Genomic DNA, 21,152 nt, shown 5'->3' with positions numbered 1-21,152 from the left:
GCCATGAAAGCCAGAGCTCGCCATGGTATCCCACCCTAGCTCTGTGGTATCCCCCACAGGGGCTCAGGGAATTGCCTGATTGCCACACTGCGCAATAATGACTAAGTATGTCAGGCAACTCTGTTGTAAATTCTGTTTTACTTCCAGCAGTAATCTGTGCTCCTGTGTGATTTAGCTTTATGAACAAGCCAGCTTCCTGTGGGACAGCATGTTCCAAGAGTTTCTTCTTTGTTCCTTTACGTTTCTTCCCCCTGCGTCTCAACAGAGTCAAGTCCTGTGTTGTGCTTTTTGAAAACTTACTTTTATTTGTTACTATCTATTTTTAAAAATACTTTTCTATATTATAGCTCCATTTCATTTGTATCGATCATCCCTTCTGGGATCAGGAAATGTGTATTCCACTCCTCATTCCTCCCTCGACCACTGAATTACTGTGCAACTTTGGGAAAAGTTCTTTCCCCTCTCTGGGCCTGCGTTTCCTCTCTGAACAATCAGAAGGTGCTTGTGTAACTTTGCACTCTACCCTCAGAGGCACTGGAAATACAGGGCCTTGCGAAATGACCATTTTTAAATGGAAATCTAAACTGAAAAAAAAAAAAAAGCATGTAAGATTAAAGAAATCACTCAATGGCAATGACAACAACAAAAAACTAACAAACACACATAAAAAAGCAGACCCTTTCTTCAAATCAAATCGTATATGAAAGCCCAGTTTACAAAAGGAAAGTAAAAGTGGAGCTACTCTGACTGAGGCCCACTGGGCCTCCACTTTTCCTGTTAGCCATCACTGTGAGGTCGTAAGTTGCCGGCACTGGGAAACTACAGTGAAAAACTACTGATGAATTCCAACAAGTTTGTTTTTTAGATGAAGAAACTGAAGAAAATAAAAGGGAACATACATTCATCCATTCCTCCTGCTATTACAAAATTCCATAAGCTAGGTAACTTATAAACAACAGAAATGTATTTCTCATTGTTCCGGAGGCTGGGAAGTCTAAGATCAAGGTGGCAGCAGATTTGGTGTCTGGTGAGGGCCTGTTTCCTGGTGATGGCCATGTTTTTGCTCCCTGGGGTCTCTTTTCTAAGGGCACTCATCCCACCCATGAAGGCTCTACCCTCATGGCCTAATCACCTACCAGAGGCCCCAACTCCATCAATAGGGGGTTAGGTTTCAACATATGAATTTTGGGAGATATAAACATCTAGTCTACAGCCAAATAATCTTGTCCATGATCATGTATTAATTGCCTATTGCTACATAAGGAATTACCCAAAATTTAGCTCCTCTAAATGATGAACATGTGTTATGTCACATGGTTTCTGTGGGTCAGGAATCCCAAATGGCTTGGATAAGTAGGTCTGGCTTGGGGTCTCATGAGATCTCAATATGTTGGCTGGTCTTCTGAAGTCATCTAAAGGCTTGACAGGCTGAAGGATCCACTTCTGAGATGGCTCACTGCATGCCTAGCAAGTTTGTGCTGGTTGTTGGAAGGAGGCCTCGGTTCTTTGCCATGGGAATCTCTTCATAGAGTTGCTTGTCCTTGTTTTGTGACAGCTGGCTTCCCCCAGAGCAAGCAACCCAAGAGGGAACAGCAAGACTGATGCTGCAAGGTCCTTTATGACGTATGGTTAGAAGTTACACTCGGTCATTCTGCAGTGTCCTAATGGTGACGCAGGTCAGCATTGTTCAGTGTGGGAGGGAACTACAGAAGGGCATGAATATCAAGAAGCCAGAGTCATGGAGATCAGGTAGCTTGCTGAGAAAAATGGTGGTGTGAGAAGCCACATAGACCCACTCCCTAGCAAAACAGTTGTAGCTGGTGGAATTTATTGAAACCAACAATTATCTAAAGTTTGGAAATTTTCCTAAGAGCAAATGAAGAAACATTTATTCTAGAAAATTTGCTAAATCTCAGAACAGTGAGAGTTTGTAGCATTTGAGCCACAACCTACCCCTTTACTCCTCAACTCAGTTTGAAAGAATCTCCACTCCAGGCAGGTCTGAACAAGAAAACAGGGCTCCCTCTTCCTGCAGCTGCCAGTCAAGGGCTATAGTATCTCCCCAGAAAGGGCAGACTACCAGTATTTCTTCTCATACTCAGCTCCATGCTGCAGAGGATAAATTTCAGGTGATTGCAGTCAAGAGGTAAGAAGTTCCCTTCCTCTACCCAGAGTATAGAGCAAAGGCTTTGCCCCAGGTAGGGTAAGCCAAGAATACTGGGGCCCGGATTGCCCTCATCCTAGCTTACTTGTAGGCCAGAGGTTCCATGCTGGGAGAGGCAAGCAGAGAAGACCAAAGGTTACTATCCCTACCCAGCACCCTGCTCATACCGGGAATGTCACTGCAAGAGAAACAGGCTGTCTTAATCTGTTTTATGCTGCTATAACAGAATACCAGAGACTGGGTAATTTATAATGAACAGAAATTACTAGCTCCCAGTCTGGATACTGGAAAACCCAAGATCAAGGGGTTGACATCTAGCAAGGGCCTTCTTGCTGGATCATCACCTGGCAGAAAATGGAAGGGCAAAGAGGCAAAAGGGGGTTAATACCACCCATGAAGGCAAAGCCCTCATGACCTAAATCACCTCAAAGTCCTACCTTTTCATACCGTTACAATTGCAGTTAAATTTCAACATGAGTTTTGTAGGGGACAAACATTCAACCTACAGCACAGGCCATTGTTCCCACCCCTGGATCCAGAGCAGTGACTCAGTGATTTTAGCCAGTAGGGAAAGGCAGGTCCTAAGAACAGAGAACTCCAGAGCTCTTCCTCAAAAGAACTGACTTTAGTTGGAACAGAGTGTGGGAAAGTTTAAACCAAAGGGTGCTCTCAAAAACAATGGAGATTTGGTGGTAAATAGGAGGAGGCTGGTAGCTCCATGAGAACAATAAACTAAACCATAGGCCAACTAGCTTATCAGAGAGAACCACAGAAAGAGCTAAAAAATGCCCTTAGCCGGGCATGATGGCTCATGCCTGTAATCTCAACACTTTGGGAGGCTGAGGCAGATTGATCACTTGAGGCCAGGAATTCAAGACCAGCCTAGCCAACATGGGAAAACTCTGTCTCTATTAAAAATACAAAAATTGGCCAGGCATGGTGGCAGGCATCTGTAATCCCAGCTACTCAGGTGGCTGAGGCACAACAATCACTTGAACCCAAGAGGCAGAAGTTGCAGTGAGCTGCAATCATGCCATTGCACTCCAGCCTGGGTGACAGAGTGAGACCCTGTCTCAAACACTTTAAAAAAAATTTTTTTTAATAAAAAGAACCCTCCTGGGGTTAGAACAAATCTTAAAGATGAGTCTCTAAAACTACCCCATAAAGGGGCTGAATTTAATTGGATCAGACTGTGGAGTAACTGATGCATTGTCAAAAGCAATCAAGCAAACACCTGACAATTAGTAGAGCCTAACAGCTGGGTCTAATAGCAACAGAGGCAGACTGCTTAACAGGAGATTATGGAAAGAGTCAGAGAAATCCTTGCTAATACACTGTCACCCCAGAGTGACTGTACACATGCCAAGGCTGTAGCCTCTGAGGAGGAACTTCAGTGGCTTCATACTGCAAGAGGAAATAGACTACACTAAAACAGTTCAGACAAGTCACTAAACAAATAAGAAAATAACCCAACAACCTGATTGGGGGGATGCATATCAAAAGATACTACAATATAGTCTCTAAAATGACCAGTTTTCAACAAAAAATTATGAGACATGCGAAGAAGCAGGAAAATGGGACCCATACAGAAGGGAAAAAAAGCAAGCAACAGAAACTACCCCAGAGGGCCCAAATGTAGAATTTAACAAAGATTTTAAAGCAGCCATTATAAATATATTTAAAGAACTTAAGGAAACCATGCTTAAAGGAATAAAGGAATGAAAGATGACAGTGTATTAACAGATAGTTATTACAGTGTAGTACAGTATAGTACGGTTATTACAGGAAGATGACAGTGTATTAGCAGCCTATATTATTGGTAGTCTCTATCAATATATTGATAATAGCCCATTCCTCCTGCTATAACAAGGTCCCATAAACTAGGTAATGTATAAACAACAGAAATGTATTTCTCATTGTTCCAGAGAAATTGGCTTCATACTGCAGGAAGAAATAGACTACACTGAGTACTATACTACGCTATACTATACGCTATAGTATAGGTATATAGAATTACACTGTAGTTATATGGAATATAACTATACACTATCCCATATTATATTATACTATATACTATAGTTATATGAAATATATTACTGATAATATATTGATAGAGGCTACCAATAAAGAGATAGAAATTGTAAAAAGAAGAACCAAATGAAAATCGTAAGGCTGAAAAATACAATAACTGAAATGAAAAACTCACTCAATGGGCACAATAGTAAATTTGACCTGGTAGAAGAAAGAATCAGTGAACTTGATAATAGAAAAATAGAGATTATGCAAACCAAAGAACAGAGAGGAAAAAAAGTGAAGAAAAATGACAGAGCCTCGGAGCACTGTGGAGCACCATTAAGTGAACAAACATACATGTATAGGGAGTACTGGAAGGAGAGGAGAGAGAGAGATGAGCATTAAAAATATTCAAATAATGGCTGAAACTTGCCAAATTTATTGAAAAACATTAATTTATACATCCACAAAGCTCAGTGAAGTCCAAGTAGGATAAAGGCAAGGAGATCTACAAAAGACACATCATGTTAAAAATGCTGATACCAAAGAGAAGGAAAAAATCTAGAAGGCAGAAGAGAAAATCAAGTCATCATGTATAAAAGAACCCCAGTAACATTTAACAGCTGACTTCTCATCAGTAACAATGGAAGTCAGAAGGTCCTCCATGCTGTATTTACGATCAGGCTTGAACTGCAGAGTAGTTGTGTCAGGAACTGACTTCTGCATGGGTAACTGGGTGACCACTGCAATCCCAGCACAGCTGGGTAGACAAGACCCCCAATTATCTTCAAACTGCAGGACTCATTCTGCACCAACTTACACAGAGCTGTGTGTGGCTCTGTATAGCGTGCGCACACACACACACACAAAGTAAAACTTTCCCTCAGAAGTTGCACTATGGCCTTGGCCCAGCTGGAACAGTACTGCACAGCATGGACCCTAGAGTTAGAGAGATGTGGAGACATGGGTTTAATCTCAGCTCTGCCACCATTAGCAGTGAGACCTAACCTCTGTGTGCCTCAATTTCCTCAACAATAAAAAAGAACTAATTATAATAAGTTTTGTGGGCTGGGTGCAGTGGCTCATGCCTGTAATCCCAACACTTGGGGAGGCTGATGTAGGCAGATCACTTGAGGTAAGGAGTTCAAGACCAACTTGGCCAACATGCGAAACCCCATCTCTACTAAAAATACAAAAATTAGCCTGGCATGGTGGCGTGCACCTGTAGTCCCAGATACTCTACTCGGGAGGCTGAGGCAGGAGAATTGCTTGAACCCCAGAGGCAGAGGTTGCAGTGAACCGAGGTCATACCACCGCACTCCAGCCTGGTCAGAGCGAGATTCCATCTCAAAAAAAATAAACAAATAAAATAAGTTTTGGCCAGGCACGGTGGCTTAAGCCTGTAATCCCAGCACTTTGGGAGGCCGAGGCGGGTGGATCACGAGGTCAAGAGATCAAGACCATCCTGGTCAACAAGGTGACACCCCATCTGTACTAAAAATACAAAAATTAGCTGGGCATGGTGGTGCGTGCCTGTAATCCTAGCTACTCAGGAGGCTGAGGCAGGAGAATTGCCTGAACCCGGGAGGCAGAGGTTGCGGTGAGCCGAGACTGCGCCATTGCACTCCAGCCTGGGTAACAATAGCGAAACTCCATCTCAAAAAAAAAAAAAAGTTTTGTGATGACTAAATGGGAATGCAAGTAAATGGCTTAGCATATACTGTGTAGTGTATACTATAGCAAATAATAAATTTTTGCCATAATTATTTGTTTTTATTGTCCACCACAGTGTTGAACCTTCAGTAGATTGCCAGGTCCCTCCCTCCCCCAACCCCTTCCCCAGCAATAAAATGGGCAATGCCTGACTGTAGCCCAAAGTGTAGAATCTCTGGACATCTGAGTTATATGGAACAGTCTCGTCTTATAGATATCTGAAAACTGACTATAAAACATGCTCTTTTAAAACCCAATCCAAGTGTGTTATGCATCACAAATTTGTTTTTTAATAATATTATTATTATCCAACCCTTACTAAGTACTTATCATTTGCCAGGTACTACACTAAGTGCTTTTCATTAATTGTCTCATTTAATCCTTACCACAACTCTATGAGGTAAATTGTATCCATATCCTTATATACAAATAAGGAAACTAAGGTCAAGGGGGAAACACACCGAAAAACACTACCAGTCACTTTTGCCTAACGTCACACAACCTGGAAGGGCAAAAACACCCCCATCTCAGACCGTCTGGTTCCAAGGCCCTTGATCTTACTTCCTGTGCTCTATAGCCTCCCTTTTGCTTCTTCTTTCCTTAGAGGATTCACACTAACTATATCTAAGGTACTAGATCTAAATATTTCCATTTTATAGATGAAGCAGTTGGGGCTGAGAGAGAAGCTGACACCACCCAAGTACTTCTGCCAGAGGTCAGAACTGAGGGCCTCTCCCTTGCCTACATCTCTGCAGGTGCCAATCAATACAAGTATGGCAAGAACCGAGCCGAGGAGGATGCCCGGAGGTATTTGGTCGAAAAAGAGAAGCTGGAGAAAGAGAAAGAGACGATTCGGACAGAGCTGATAGCACTGAGACAGGAGAAGAGGGAGCTGAGGGAAGCCATTCGGAGCAGCCCAGGTACCTGTGTGGGAGTGGTCCTGGGCACCCATGGGTGGCCGGCTCATCACTGGGCACAGTAAGGGGAGGTCTCTTGCACGGGTCACCTGGTTTTCTACCCAAGAGAAGTGGGTTTCTCTGCTCCTCCTTCTCCTCGTCCTCCTCCTCTTCTCTGCATCATCATCATCATCATCATCGTCATTGCTCCTAATTAAAGGAAGTGCCATCAATTTAATACCTGTTTTGGAGAGATGAAAAAGCATCATCATAATGTGTGTACTTCATGTGGTAAGAAGTAACCTGACTTTAGAAGTGTGAAGCACAGGCCGGATGCGGTGTTTCACACTTGTAATCCCAGCACTTTGGGAGGCCAAGGCGGGTGGATCACGAGGTCAGGAGTTTGAGACCAGCTTGGCCAACACAGTGAAACCCCGTCTCTACTAAAAATACAAAAAATTAGCTGGTCGTGGTGGCAGGCACCTGTAATCCCAGCTACTCAGAAGGCTGAAGCAAGAGAACCGCTTGAACCCGGGAGGCGGAGTTTGCAGTGAGCCGAGATCACGCCACTGCACTCCAGCTGGGATACAGAGCTAGACTCCATCTCAAAGAAAAAGGCCAGGTGTGATGGCTCACACCTGTAATCCCAGCACTTTGGGAGGCCGGGCAGGTGAATCACGAGGTCAAGAAATCAAGACCATCCTGGCCAACATGGTGAAACCTCATCTCTACTAAAAATACAAAAATTAGCTGGGCATGGTAGGGCACTGTAGTCCCAGCTACATGGGAGGCTGAGGCAGGAAAATTGCCTGAAGTCGGGAGGTGGAGGTTGCAGTGAGCCTAGGTGGCACCACTGTACCAGCCTGTCGACAGAGCAAGGCTCCATCTCTAAAAACAGAAAAAAAAGAAATAGGAAGCACAGAAGTGTGTCTTAGAATCAAAGAAATAAGAAATGTCATTCTGAACCCCACCTTCATTCATTCACAGATATGTGTGAGACATTGGTCCTGATGCAGGGAATGATGGACATGACACTTTCCCAGGATCCTCTTCTGAAACCCAGGGACCTCAGCAGCCCCTGCCTGCTCTGGGCTTCTCCACACCCTATTGTCTCCTGTGTTTCCTTTGCATTCTCTCTAACTGTAGTGTGACACACACTTTAAGCCTAAAGTTTCTCCACATGCTGGAGGGAGCAGAAGTCCTATTTCTGTAAAACATGTCCACAAACATGTAGCCCTATGCGAATCTGGTTAAGAAGAAACACCACAGTTCACAAAGCTGCAAAAAAGTTCAGGCGCTCATGTGGCTGCCTGTGGAGCCTATCTGTGGATTGCCTACGACTCCGTGAGCCTCAGATTGAGAACTTCTGGTTTAAAAGACTTGTTCTGTGTGGCCAAAACCAGAATCAACAGGAAGAAGGCAGTTTGGTTTCCATATAAAGAAGAAGCTTCTAAGAGTCAGAACCAGGATTTGGAGCAAGTTGACTACCCTTGTCCTGCTCAATTTTTTTCCCCTGTGGCACTATCACTTTGTAACCTATCAGATTATCTATTACATTTATTATTTATTGTTTCACACACACACACACACACACACACACACACACACACAGATATAAGCTCCATAAGGGCAAGGATTTTTGCCTGCTCTGTTCACTGATATATCCAGAGCCAAGGACAATGCCTGATACATGGTAAGCATGCATTAAATACGTGGTGCATGATGAATATAAGGAATTTGGGAACCACCATCTTCCAGTAATTCGCCAAAATGATGAACACCAAGGGAAAGAGGAGAGGCACCCAATATGTGTTCTCTAGGTCTTTTAGAAAACATGAAGTTGTTCCTTTGGCCACGTTATTATACACAAATCTTTAAGAAAGGTGATACTGTAGACATCAAGGGAATAGGTGCTGTTCGAAAAGGAATGCCCCTCACGAGTTACCATGGCAAAGCTGGAAGTCTATGTTGCCCAGCATGCCACTGGCATTGTTGTAAACAAACAAGGCCAAGATTCTTGCCAAGAGAATTAATGTGCGTATTGAGCACATAAGCACTCTAAGAGCCGAGAAAGCTTCCTGAAAAGCGTGAAGGAAAATGATCAGAAAATGAAGCCAAAGAAAAAGGTACCTGGGTTCAACTGAAGCGCCAGCCTGCTCCACCCAGAGAAGCACACTTTGTGAGAACCAATGGGAGGGAGCCTAAGCTGCTGAAACCTATTTTCTATGAATTCACGGCATAATAGGTGTTTAAAAAAAAAAAAGAATTCAGCATTACTGGAAAACCCTCCAGTGCAGCGTCCCTCAGGGCAAAGAATGGAACTGATTTTTAAACCTGGTAAGACCCAACACAGTACTTAGCATGAGAAAGGTACTAATATATGTTTGTTGGATTAAATCGAATAAGCAGGCTGGGTGCCGTGGCTCACACTTGTAATCCTAGCACTTTGGGAGGCTGAGGCCGGAGGACTGAGTGCAGGAGTTCAGCACCAGCCTGAGCAACATAATGAGACTTTGTCTCTATTTTTTTTTAAGAAAGAAAAAAAAAAATTAATAAAATTTAAAAATAAAAATAAATTAAATAAGCAGCAAAATCCTACTGGAAACTCTGGTGTCTGTAAAGTACTGTGTTATGACCCTTGTTTACAAGTAACATAAACCAAAGCTAAACTGGCAGAGAAATGAAAAGAAGAAAGATGTAATTGGAAAATGGAGAGATCCGGTGTAGTGGGGTCCAGGGACTTAAATGATGTTACCAGGAAGCTTATTTCTTACACTTATGCTTCTGCCCTTCTCTCCTTTGGTTTCATTCTCCCCTTGTGATTGCACAATGGCTGCACAGTGCTAGCCCTCATCCAGCCCTCCCAGCCAACCCAAGCAAAGAGAGCTTCTCTTCCCAATGACCACCACAGAAGCCTCTGGATTGACTATGGTTGGTCCCACTTTCATCCCTAATCCAATCACTGTCACCAGAAGATGTGTTGTGATTATGGGGCAGACCTAAGTTATGTGCCAGACCCTTGAACTAGAAGTAGAGTCAGGCCCACCCAAACTATAGAGAATGGTGGTGGGGGGTGGGGGAAAGTGTGGTGGCTCACGCCTATAATCCCAGCACTTTGGCAGGCCAAGGCTGGCGGATTACTTGAGAAGTTTGAGACTAGCCTGGCCAACATGGCAAAACCCCATCTCTACTAAAAATACAAAAATTAGCTGGGCGTGCCGGTGTGCGCCTGTAGCCTCAGCTACTTGGAAGGCTGAGGCAGGAGGATCACTTGAACCCAGGAGGTGGAGGTTGCAGTGAGTTGAGATCACACCACTGTACTCCAGCCTGGGTGACAGAGTGAAAAATCCATCTCAAAAAAAAAAAAAAGAAGAGACAGAATGAGAGGGGAAAGGTGGTTTCCCAGTGAAAAATCAGAGTACTACTTCCAGGAGATGGTGAAATGGGTACCAAACATATAAAAACTACACTACCCAGCATGGAGCTGGAACCCCAAGCCCAGAGTCCATCTCTTTACCAAGACAGGGGGTTGGAAAGGCCCTCCAGGAGGGGCAGACAAATGCCCGAGGCCCTGCCAGATTCCCTGACACTTCAGATTAGGTTCAGCTGTTTCTTTTCAATGTCTCTTGATTCAGGAGCAAAATTAAAGGCTCTGGAAGAAGCCGTGGCCACCCTGGAAGCTGAGTGTCGGGCAAAGGAGGAGCGCCGGATTGACCTGGAGCTGAAGCTGGTGGCTGTGAAGGAACGCTTGCAGCAGTCCCTGGCTGGGGGGCCGGCCCTGGGACTCTCCATGAGCAGCAAGCCCAAGAGTGTGGTGAGTCCAGGGCCTTCCATGCCAGAGGCAGCTGCTCCTATATCCCTTCACTCTCTACAGATCGCCTTCATGATCATTCTTTGGAGGTAGGGTTTATGCCTATTTACAGACAAGAAAATGGAGTCCAAGAGGCGAAGGGCATGCCATGGGTACCACAGCTAAGAAGAGGACTCTTGGAGCAATTTATCTTGGTTTGCAGGCCTGTTCTTGTCTCCACAGCCAGCACCACCATTTGACGTTTTACCCTGAAGGTGATCTTAGAGATGGCCTTGGAGTTATTGATGATAATGGTAGCCACCATATGCTGAGTAACAAACATGTGTGACCCATTACTACAGGCATCTTAACCTGTATGATCTCACACAATCTTCATGGCAGTCCTATGAGGTAGTATTACAGGAGTTATTGACAAACAAGGAAACTGAGGTTCAGAGATGTGGGATGACTTGCTAAAGGTCACTCAGTGAAGTGAAAGACAGGATTCCAAACCCAGGAAGTCTAACTCCAGAGCCCTGCTCCAGAGCCCTCCAGGGCAACATGGCGAAACCCTGTCTCTACAAAAAATACAATGGTTTCACATACCCTCTCCTAGGATCTCCAGGGTACCGGGCCCTGTCCTCAGGGCTCTGCATCCATTGTCTCAAATGCTCCCAGCAACTCTGTGAGAAGATACTCCCACCTGCAATGGGACTTTCTCAGAGAGAACTTTTCTGACCTCATCTACATCAGGGTTTCTCAACCTCAGCATACTGACATTTTGGACCAGTAATTCCTTTTCATAAGGGACTGTTCTATGCATCAGCAGGATGTTAGGGATGTTAAGGTCCCACCTAAGGATATCAAGTAGCATGTTAAGCAGCATCTCTAGCTTCTACTTACTGGTTGCCAGTAGCACCCCAACCTCCAATGACAACCAAAATATCTCCAGAAATTGCCAGATGTCCCCTGGGAGAGCAAAACTGACCCTAGTTGGTCTAAATTACCAACAGTTCCCTCTATTCTTCTTCCTTGTAGCACGTAACCACAATTTGTGTGTATGCATGCGTGTATATATATTTGTGTCCTTGCTTGTCCAGTGTCTGTCTGCTCCACTAAATTGTATTTTTGTTAAGAATTGGACTACATCCATTTGATCATTAAATCCCTGGCCCTTTACAGAAAAATAGCAGGAGTACAAGAAATATTTGCCAAATGAATAAATGTTTTGCCTGCTTTTGGGTGAGGAAATTGAGACTCAAAGAGATGAAATAACTGGTCTGATAAGTATGACTTGTGGGAGGCAATGTGTCATTATTATTTTTGTCCCCGGTCACGCTTCCTGGTCACACCACAGCTGACTGAGCCAGTGCTGTTTCTTACACCCCTATACTTCCTTTCCATGGGGTGTTTCCAACCTCATTGTATAGATGAAAAACATGACAGCCAAGGATAAACAACTTCCCAGAGTCACAGAGGGCTGGTGGAGGAGCTAGAACTGGTTCGTTCATCCCAGCTGCTTCCTCTCACCAGCATGGCCTGATACTCCCATTCCAGAGCACTTTTCCCTCTGTTTTGAATCCTTTTGACATTCTTTGGAGATAAAAGCCTTATCCAAATTCCTTGCAGGCTTAGCAGTTAAGATGTCACCCTTAAAAAATTACATCCAGTAAGGTATTAACACTAAGCAATTATCTGGAAAATGTAGGGGGTAAAGGTAATTTCAAAACTGAGAAGGAATACAGGAGAGAGGTTAAGAGTCAGGCTGTGGGGCCAGGCATGGTAACTCATGCCTGTAATCCCAGCACTTTGGGAGGCTAAGACAGGTGGATCACTTAAGGCCAGCAGTTCTAAACCAGCCTGGCCAACACAGTGAAACCCCATCTCTGTTAAAAATACAAAAATTAACTGGGTGTGGTGGCACATGCCTGTCCCAGCTACTCAGGTGGCTCAGGAATGAGAATCGCTTGAACCTGGGAGGTGGAGGTTGCAGTGAGCTGAGGTCACACCACTGCACTCCAGCCTTGGCGAGAGATCAAGACTCTGTCTCACACACACACACACAAAGTAGGGCTATGGAATTGGAATCCTGGCTCTCACACTCACCAGCCATGTGACCTTGGACAGCAATTTGACCTTCCCCATTTCCTCAACTATAAAATGGAATGACTAATAATAGTACCTACTTCATAGGCTTATTGAAAAGCTAAAGGAGCTAATTCACACAATGCTTGTACATAGTGAGGTTCAGTACTTTTAGTTGTCATTATCATTATCTGAGGTCCTCAAGTATCTTCTCCTCTCACCTTGTTCAATGTTGTCATGTTTGCCAGGTGCCTTTTATTTTAAAGTTCCGCATGCAACCGGGCACATCAGCTCACACCTATAATCCCAGCATTTTGGGAGGCCAAGGTGGGTGGATTGCTTGAGCCCAGGAGTTTGAGACCAGCCTAGACAACTTGTTGAAACCCCATCTCTATTAAAAATACAAAAATTAGCCGGGCATCGTGGCTCACACCTGTAATCCCTGCACTGTGGGATGCCGAGATGGTTGGATCATCTGAGGTCAGGAGTTTGAGACCAGTCTGGCCAACATGGTGAACTCCTGTCTCTACTAAAAATACAAAAATTAGCCAGGCGTGGTGGTACACACCTATAATCCTAGCTACTTGGGAGGCTGAGGTGCATGAATCGTTTGAACCCAGGAGGCAGAGGTTGCAGTGAGCCAAGCTCGCACCACTGCACTCCAGCCTGGGTGACAAAGAGACTCTGTCTCAAAAATAAAAAAGTATCCTCATGCTTTTGAAGGCAGCCTGGGTGTAGGTAGCCATCACCAGATCTCACCTATCTAATTATTTCTTGTCATCAACAGGAAACTGCAAATAAACCGCAGAACAGCGTTCCAGAGCAATCTCTCCCTGTCAACTGTGTTTCTGAGCTAAGGAAGAGGAGCCCATCCATCGTAGCCGCCAACCAAGGAAGAGTGCTACAGAAAGCCAAGGTAGAGCAATAGTTCAGCGCATCCAAATCAGAGATCTGGTAGCCCCCCTTCTGTGGAACTTCACCCAAAACCAAAAAATCAACTAGTGAGAAAAAAAGAGAACTGCCAATAAATTTATGCAATAAAACTCATGAACCTTCCTCAGAGGGAGTAACCCTCAGATCTTATTCAGAACCTATTCACTCATTGTTAACACATATTTCTAGCAAGCTTAATTGTCTGGTTTCTGAGCCTACAGTGCATTCTGAGACAGGACAGGTCCCATTTCATAGATGAGGTAACTGAAAATCGAGGATGATGGGACTTGCCCAGGGCCATGCAAGCTATCATTGCAAAAGCAGGGAAGAAAACCCACCTCTTCCAATTCTAAGACCATGGCTCCCTCCAGAATGCTGGTCCACAGTCCCTTCTGTGTGACTTAGGGGTCAGCTGTGTTTCAGAACTTTTTGGATTTTATAAAGGTAATATGGTACCTACACTAATATATGGTGAAAACCCCAACAGGTCCTCAGGTGGTATCACGTATGCAAACATGTTAGTAATTCACAGCAAGACATCGGAATATTTATAGCACATGGAGCGAATAAAGATTATAAACAGCCTCATATCAGGTCAGGTCAGGTTCTGCCACCAAATAAGTCTGTACCAAAACAGTGGAGAAATATTTTGGTTTCACACCTTTCTGGATTTCAGAATTGCAGATAAAGTGTGGACCTGTCCTGGTCCATTTTTTGCTGCTTATAACAGAATACCTGAACCTGGATAATTTATAAAGAAACAATGTATTTCTTAGAGTTTGGGAGGCTGAGAAGTCTCAGGTTGATGGGCCACATCTGGTGAGGACCATCTTGCTGTTGGGGACTCTCTTCAGAGTCTGGAGGTGCCCCAGGGCATCACATGGTGAGGGGGCTAAGCATGTTAGCTCAGGTCTCTCTCCCTCTTTTTATAAAGCCACCAGTTCCACTCCCATGATAACTCATTAACGCATTAACTCATGAATGGATTAATCCATTCATGAAGACAGAGCCATCATGACCCAATCACTTCTTAAAGGTTGCACCTCTCAATATTGCCACATTAGGGATTACATTTCAACATCAGTTTTGGAAGGCACAAATCATAGCAGCACCTGAAAAACAAATGCCTAGCACATCAGAGATGCTCAGGAAGCCTTTGCTAGACCTGTTTGGCAGCAGCACAGAATATATGAAAAATTGGTAGAAGCCGGGCGCAGTGGCTCACGACTGTAATCCCAGCACTTTGGGAGGCCGAGGCAGGTGGATCACGAGGTCAAGAGATCGAGACCATCCTGGTCAACATGGTGAAACCCCGTCTCTACTAAAAATACAAAAAATTAGCTGGGCATGGTGGCGCGTGCCTGTAATCCCAGCTACTCAGGAGGCTGAGGCAGGAGAATTGCCTGAACCCAGGAGGCGGAGGTTGCGGTGAGCCGAGATCGCACCATTGCACTCCAGCCTGAGTAACAACAGCGAAACTCCATCTCAAAAAATAAATAAATAAATAAAAATTGGTAGGAGATGGCCTGCACTTTGGAGGCCAAGGCAGGTGGATCACCTGAGATCGGGAGTTCAAGACCAGCCTGACCAACATGGTGAAACCCCGTCTTTATTTTAAAAAAAAAGAAAAAGAAAAATTGGTAGGAGAAGAGACTGGAAAGATAGTGTGATATAGAAAAACCTGAGCTAAGAAATCCTAAGCTAAGAAATGTGGAAACTGATGACTTTTCAAGGAACAATCTCTTTTTTAAATATGAAAATATAAAATTCTATATTAATTTAAAATTTAAATTTAATTTAATTTAAAATTAAATCGAATGGTGGTTGCTAGAGGCTGAGGGCTGGGGGAATTGGGGAGATGTTGGTCAAAGGATACAAAGTTTCAGTTTTAAGATGACTATGTTCGGGGGATTTACTATGCAGTATTGTGACTACAGTTAACAATACCATATTGTATACTCAAAATTTGCTTTAAAAAGTAGCTTTTAAATGTTCTCACCACACACACACACGCACACACACACATAAATGATAACCGGGTGTTAACTAAAGTTGACTGTGATAATCATTTCACAGTAAGTCAAATCAAAACAAACAATAAAAGTTAAAAATTAGTAAAATAATGAAAAGGAGAACATCCTGTTTAAAGCAATGGAAAACTCCATTCATTCAAGAAACATATATTAAGCACCTGCTAAATGCTTGGCACTTCGCTAAACACTTTGAACATGTTCCTTCATTCCATCTTTGCAATAACCAAGTAAAGTGGGCATTCTTGGCCCCATTTCACAGCAGAAGAGACTGAAGTTTAAGAGGTAGAATAAACCAGTGAACAAGACAGACAAGGTCTGGTTTTCAAGGAACTTCCAAGCCAGTGAAAGGGATCAGATAATACATAAGCATCCTGTTGATACAGGAAGATAATTCCAGAAAGTGATACATCTACAAAATATGTGTGTGTGTGTGTGTGTGTGTGTGTGTGTGTGTATGTGTGTAATGTGTGTGTGTGTGTGTGTATATATATATGTGTGTGTGTGTGTGTGTGTGTGTGTGTGTGTGTGTGTGTATATGGAAAGGGACAGAGACTAGGGGCAGGGTTGGAGCAATATACATAGTGGTCAGAAAGGGCCTCTCCTAGCAGTGACCCAAATGATGAGAAGGACCATCATGAGAAGATCTAGAGCAGAAGCTTTCCAGCAAGAGACAGCAGGTCCAAAAGCTGTCGAGTGTGCCTGATGGCCAGGTGGAGGCCAGGGCAGCTGGAGCACAGAGAGGGAGAGTGAGCATGGAATTCCCCATTGAGGCAGGCAGCGCCTGATCATTTATGGCCTGAAATTGCATATCATATCAGAATACATTTAAAAAGCAGCTGTTTATTAGCTTCATATCAACACTGTTTCGGGAATTAGCAGAATTTTATCTAGGATCACACCAGCACAGACTTTTAAAATGCATGGCTTGGCCAGGCACAGTGGCTCACACTTGTAATCCTAGCACTTTGGGAGACCAGGGTGGGAGGATCGCTCCAGGAATTCAAGATCAGCCTGGGCAACACGGTGAAACCTTGTGTCTACAAAAATACAAAAAAATTAGCCGGGTTTGATGGCACATGCCTGTAGTCCCAGCTACTCTGGAAGCTGAGGTGGGAGGATCCCTTGAGCCCAGGAGGAGGGGTGAGGCTGCAGTGAGACCTGATCACACTGCTGCACTCCAGCCTAGATGACACTAAGTGATGCCCTGTCTCAAAAAACAAATAAAATATAAAGCATGGCTCTATGTCTAGGTTGGAGCTGCATCCTCAAGTTGTAATTGACTTTCAGAGCCTGAGAGGGAAGAGACTTTATTCTTTCCAACAGTTAGTCAGTCATTCAAATATTTATTGAAGACCTACCATATGCCAGTCTTATTCTAGTTTCTGGTTACATAACAGGGAACCCAAAAATGTCCCTGGTCACATAGAGTTGGGAAGACAAGACTTTAAATACCACACCTAAATAAAAAATGTGATGCCAGAGAAGATGAACCTTCCAAAGGGATTTAAGCACAGTGACAGCGAAGACCTTTTAGAGAAGGTAACACAAAAGCAGAGACCTGAATAGAGTGTGAGGTAGAGACCCATGCATGAGGCTAAGGGAAGGATGATCCAGGCAGAGAGAAGAGCAAGTGTGAAGTCCCTGAAGTGAGAAAAAGCTTGATATATTTGCGGAACATCAAGAAGATCTAGATGATTCCAGTGAAGGGAAAAAAGGGTGAGCATTAGGAGCTGAGATCAGAGAAGTAACCAGTGAAGGGCCAGATCATCTAGACCAGCAGTCAGCAAACTTATTCTGTAAAGGGCTAGAGAGTAAATATTTTAGGCTTTCTGAACCATATGATCTGTTCCATAACCTCTCAATTCTGCCAATGTGGCATGAAAATAGCCATCAACAATATGTAAATGATGATGAAAACGGCTGTGTCTCAATAAAAATTTACAGACACTAAAATTTGAATTTCATATAATTTTCATGTGTCATGAGATAGTCATCTTCTTTGGATTTTTTTTTTCAAACTTTTAGAAATAAGAAAATCATTCTTAGCTGATGGATGATATGAGAACAGACAATAGGCCAGACTTGGCCCACAGACTATCATTTACCAGCCTTTTATCTAAAGCCTTACGGGCCACTGAGGAACCACAGAACTTGTTCTAACATAATGAGTCTTGTTGTGACATGATGGAAGCTTTTGAGCAAAGGGTTTTGAATATGAATTACATTTTTTAAAGACCATTCAGGCAACTATGTTGAGAATGAATGAAGGGACAAGAAAGACCAACATGGAGAAGTGACTTACTGAGGGCCACAGAAAGAGAGAGAAGGGGCTAGAACCCAGTGCAACCTGGACAGTGGAGATCTTCATCTAACTAGGTGCCGCGCGGTGTCTTTATCCATCTCACACTAGACCATCCAACAAATTGATTTGTCTTGTCTTTCTGTGCTTCAGGAATGGGAAATGAAGAAGACCTAGGAAGAGGATAAGGATTTCATTCCAAAGGAAATATCAGCTTGTCCACCTGAGGAAGAAATGCTTTTTTCACAAGGAGACACCAAGAGAAGACTAGGAAGTAGCCTTCATTCTCCAGGGCACCCAAAAAACCAGCCTTTATTGTCTGCATGATTTTAGGGGATATGGGGAGGGAAGAAGTAGAAGGGAAGAGGGAAATTGAGAGCATCCTTATGACTTTGAAAGGGTGGAAATGAAGATGGAGAGGGACAGATGTCTGCACAGCCTAAGGGTTTTGTAGTGTCTTGGCCTTCCCTTCTGAAGAAGAAATGAAAAGCACATGTGAATAACCCCTTTCCATTCCCATTCACAGTGTCATACTCCCAGTCCTTAAGGCAAAGGGAGGCAGCACTCAAGCATTGGTGGTGCAGTGAAAGAGACAAGGCCTGATCATCCGATCACACTTGGGACAACTGGATTCATATTGGGCAATACTGACAACCCCTGGGCAAGGCAAAGAGGTTGTGAACAATCGATAATCATTATCCCTACCTGCATACATGTGAACAAAAGCTATAGAGGACATGCAGATTCTACAGTCATTCCTCATTTGCTTTACACAGAGTGCAGCTACTGGAATCTTTCAGATTTGCGTGTTTTAAAATTAGAGCTCTGAATATTCAAAAGGAATGAAAAATGGAGCAGCTGACATATTTTAAGCTCACAGTGATACTCAGTGACAGGAGCACATAGCTCTAATGTCCACAGGATGTTGTAGGGCAGGGTCTTTCAATCAGGTCCCTTACCTAACTTCTATGATGTTGAGGCTCTTGGGGCTATGGGTTAGAAATCCAAGAGGCAATGTGTCTTTATTCTAATGAAGTCCTCACCTTGCACTCAGAAGCCCGCTAGTCTGCCCTTCTATATATTAAGTAAAACCAAGAGAAATTAAGAGGATGATGGCTTATTTCTCTCACATGGGTGCTAAACCTTTTATAAACACTTGATACTTTTATAAGGGGAGTATGGACCTCAAGTCCTGGGCAGTCTCCTTACTGTGCTACTCACTACTGTCTCAACTCTAGGTACTTTCTGGGTCTGTCTTTAACACATTTCCTTCCAAAAAAGATATAACCACTTAAAAGCCAGAGCTTAGCTCAAGAAGAAAGAAGGAAAATCTCAGAATAAACTTGGACACCTTGCTATAGAGTTTACATATTTTAACCCACTTAAGGTTTTACCGACTTTAGCCTTGCCCAAACTTTATCATCCTCTGAAGTAGCTGGAGACCACAGCAGGAAAAATCACCTGACCCAGTGATCACTCACTGATTAGTGGCAGAGCATAGGACTTAAGGGTTATAAGCCCAGATCCAGATAGGGGTAGGTTTGAGCCCTGCCTCCGATAACCAGCTGGGTGACCTTGGGAAAGGCACTTGACTGCTCCGATTCTTGTTTCCCTTATCTGTGAAATGGGGTTAACAATTGTACTTTCTCCCAAGATTTTTGGGAAGATTTAATAAGATAATACATAGTAGGCATCTTGCAGAGTGTCTGAGAAATAGGAAATGCTTAGTCAGTAATGGCTCTCACTAGCCAGGCATCGTGGTACACGCCTGTAGTCCCAGCTACTCAGGAGGCTGAGGCAGGGGGACCACTTGAGCCCAGAAGTTTGAGACTGTAGTGCACTATGATCATCCCTGTGAATCGCCACTGCACTCCAGCCTAAGCAAATAGCAAGACCCCATCTATTAAAAAAAAAAAAAAAAAAAAAAAAAAGTGGCTGTTATTATTAGCTATATGAGAAATGTCTGACTCACAAGCCTGTGTTCTTCCCACTGAAGAAATTACTTTTACGTGATAATTACAGCCACCAAAAGCTAAAAAGTAACCAATACATAACAGAGAGTTTTCATCCAAATTCCACCTGTGTTTTCACAGTGAAAGGGGCTCACATACTCTGGATTTTCCGTGTTTTTTTTAAAGTGTGGAGCCTGGAATGTCACCCAACACTCCAACTGTGTCTTCAGTGTCTGTCATACTCTTTCTTATGCAGTTACTTTGGGGTTAAGTGTCTTTTCTCACCAACAGATCTTGGACTTTGAGAGGAGTGGCTGTGGGTAATTAGTAATTAACATTTATCAAGCACTCACCACATGTCAGGCACTGTGTCAGCCATGGCCAACTTCACAGGCAGGCAACCTGTACAGTCACGCAGGACCCCATGCTTAAAAGGGCCCTGTGCTTAGTTTAATGCTCTATTATTGCCTTAATAATATTTAAACATGGGGTTCTGCTTTTCCTTTTGCCCTCTAAATTATGTAGCCAGTCCTGGTGCTAACTCGCCACTCTTCCAGGCACGATCCCTTTAGTCTTCACTAAAACCCTGAGATAAGTTATATTATCCTAGTTTTCACAGTTCAGGAAATGGAAGCCCAGATAGGTAATTTGCCCAAGCTCACATACGAAGTGGTGGAACCAGCACATGAATATAAGAAGTCTGACCTTAGAACCATTACTCTTAAAGCTCTGTGTCATCCATATATCTCCCTCCCCCTGTACTGCAACATTCAGAAGTACACTAGCACTTAATAAATAGATGAGTGAATGCATGGATGCAAGCAGCAACCTGGTGAACGTTGGGCAGCTAGGAGAAATGTAAGCAAAATGGCTAAGGCGCAGATGCCAATTCTTGTTCTTGGTTGTTAAAATGCCTCAAAAAAAGAAAAAAAAAAGGCCAGGTACAGTGGCTCACGCCTGCAACCCCAGCATTTTGGATGGCCAAAGTGGGTGGATCACTTGAGGCAGGAGTTCGAGACCAGCCTGGCCAACATGGCAAAACCCCATGTCTACCAAAAATACAAAAATTAGCTGGGCATGGTGGCACATGCCTGTAATCCCAGCTACTCAGGAGGCTGAGGCAGGAAAATCTCTTGGACCCAGGAGGCGGAAGTTGCAATCAGCCAAGACTGTACCACTGCACTCCACCCTGAGCAACAGCAAGACTCCATCTCAAAAAAAAAAAAAAAAACCCTGTTTGGTTGTGCTTTTCCAAAGTGTGAGCCACAGGTCTA

At 43.7% G+C, this 21,152-nt stretch overlaps 1 protein-coding gene across 2 annotated transcripts in view; it reads left to right on the top strand.

Moving 5' to 3' along the window:
* AFAP1L1 (actin filament associated protein 1 like 1) overlaps positions 1–19,857 on the top strand; it is a 72,668-nt gene extending 52,811 nt beyond the window's left edge. For both annotated transcript variants that reach the window (XM_039469048.2, XM_074379515.1), the window contains 4 exons: positions 6,646–6,810; positions 10,422–10,600; positions 13,449–13,577; positions 18,080–19,857. In XM_039469048.2, the coding sequence (XP_039324982.1) occupies positions 6,646–6,810; positions 10,422–10,600; positions 13,449–13,577; positions 18,080–18,103 (497 nt within the window). In that variant the 3' untranslated portion in view covers positions 18,104–19,857. The remainder of the gene's footprint in view (positions 1–6,645; positions 6,811–10,421; positions 10,601–13,448; positions 13,578–18,079) is intronic.
* Positions 19,858–21,152: the final 1,295 nt, after the last annotated feature.

This window comes from Saimiri boliviensis, chromosome 1 (genome assembly GCF_048565385.1).
Source record: "Saimiri boliviensis isolate mSaiBol1 chromosome 1, mSaiBol1.pri, whole genome shotgun sequence".
Taxonomy (NCBI): Eukaryota; Metazoa; Chordata; class Mammalia; order Primates; family Cebidae; genus Saimiri; species Saimiri boliviensis.
The sequence above is the reverse complement of the archived record's forward strand: the minus strand, read 5'-3'. Positions and strand labels throughout refer to the sequence as shown.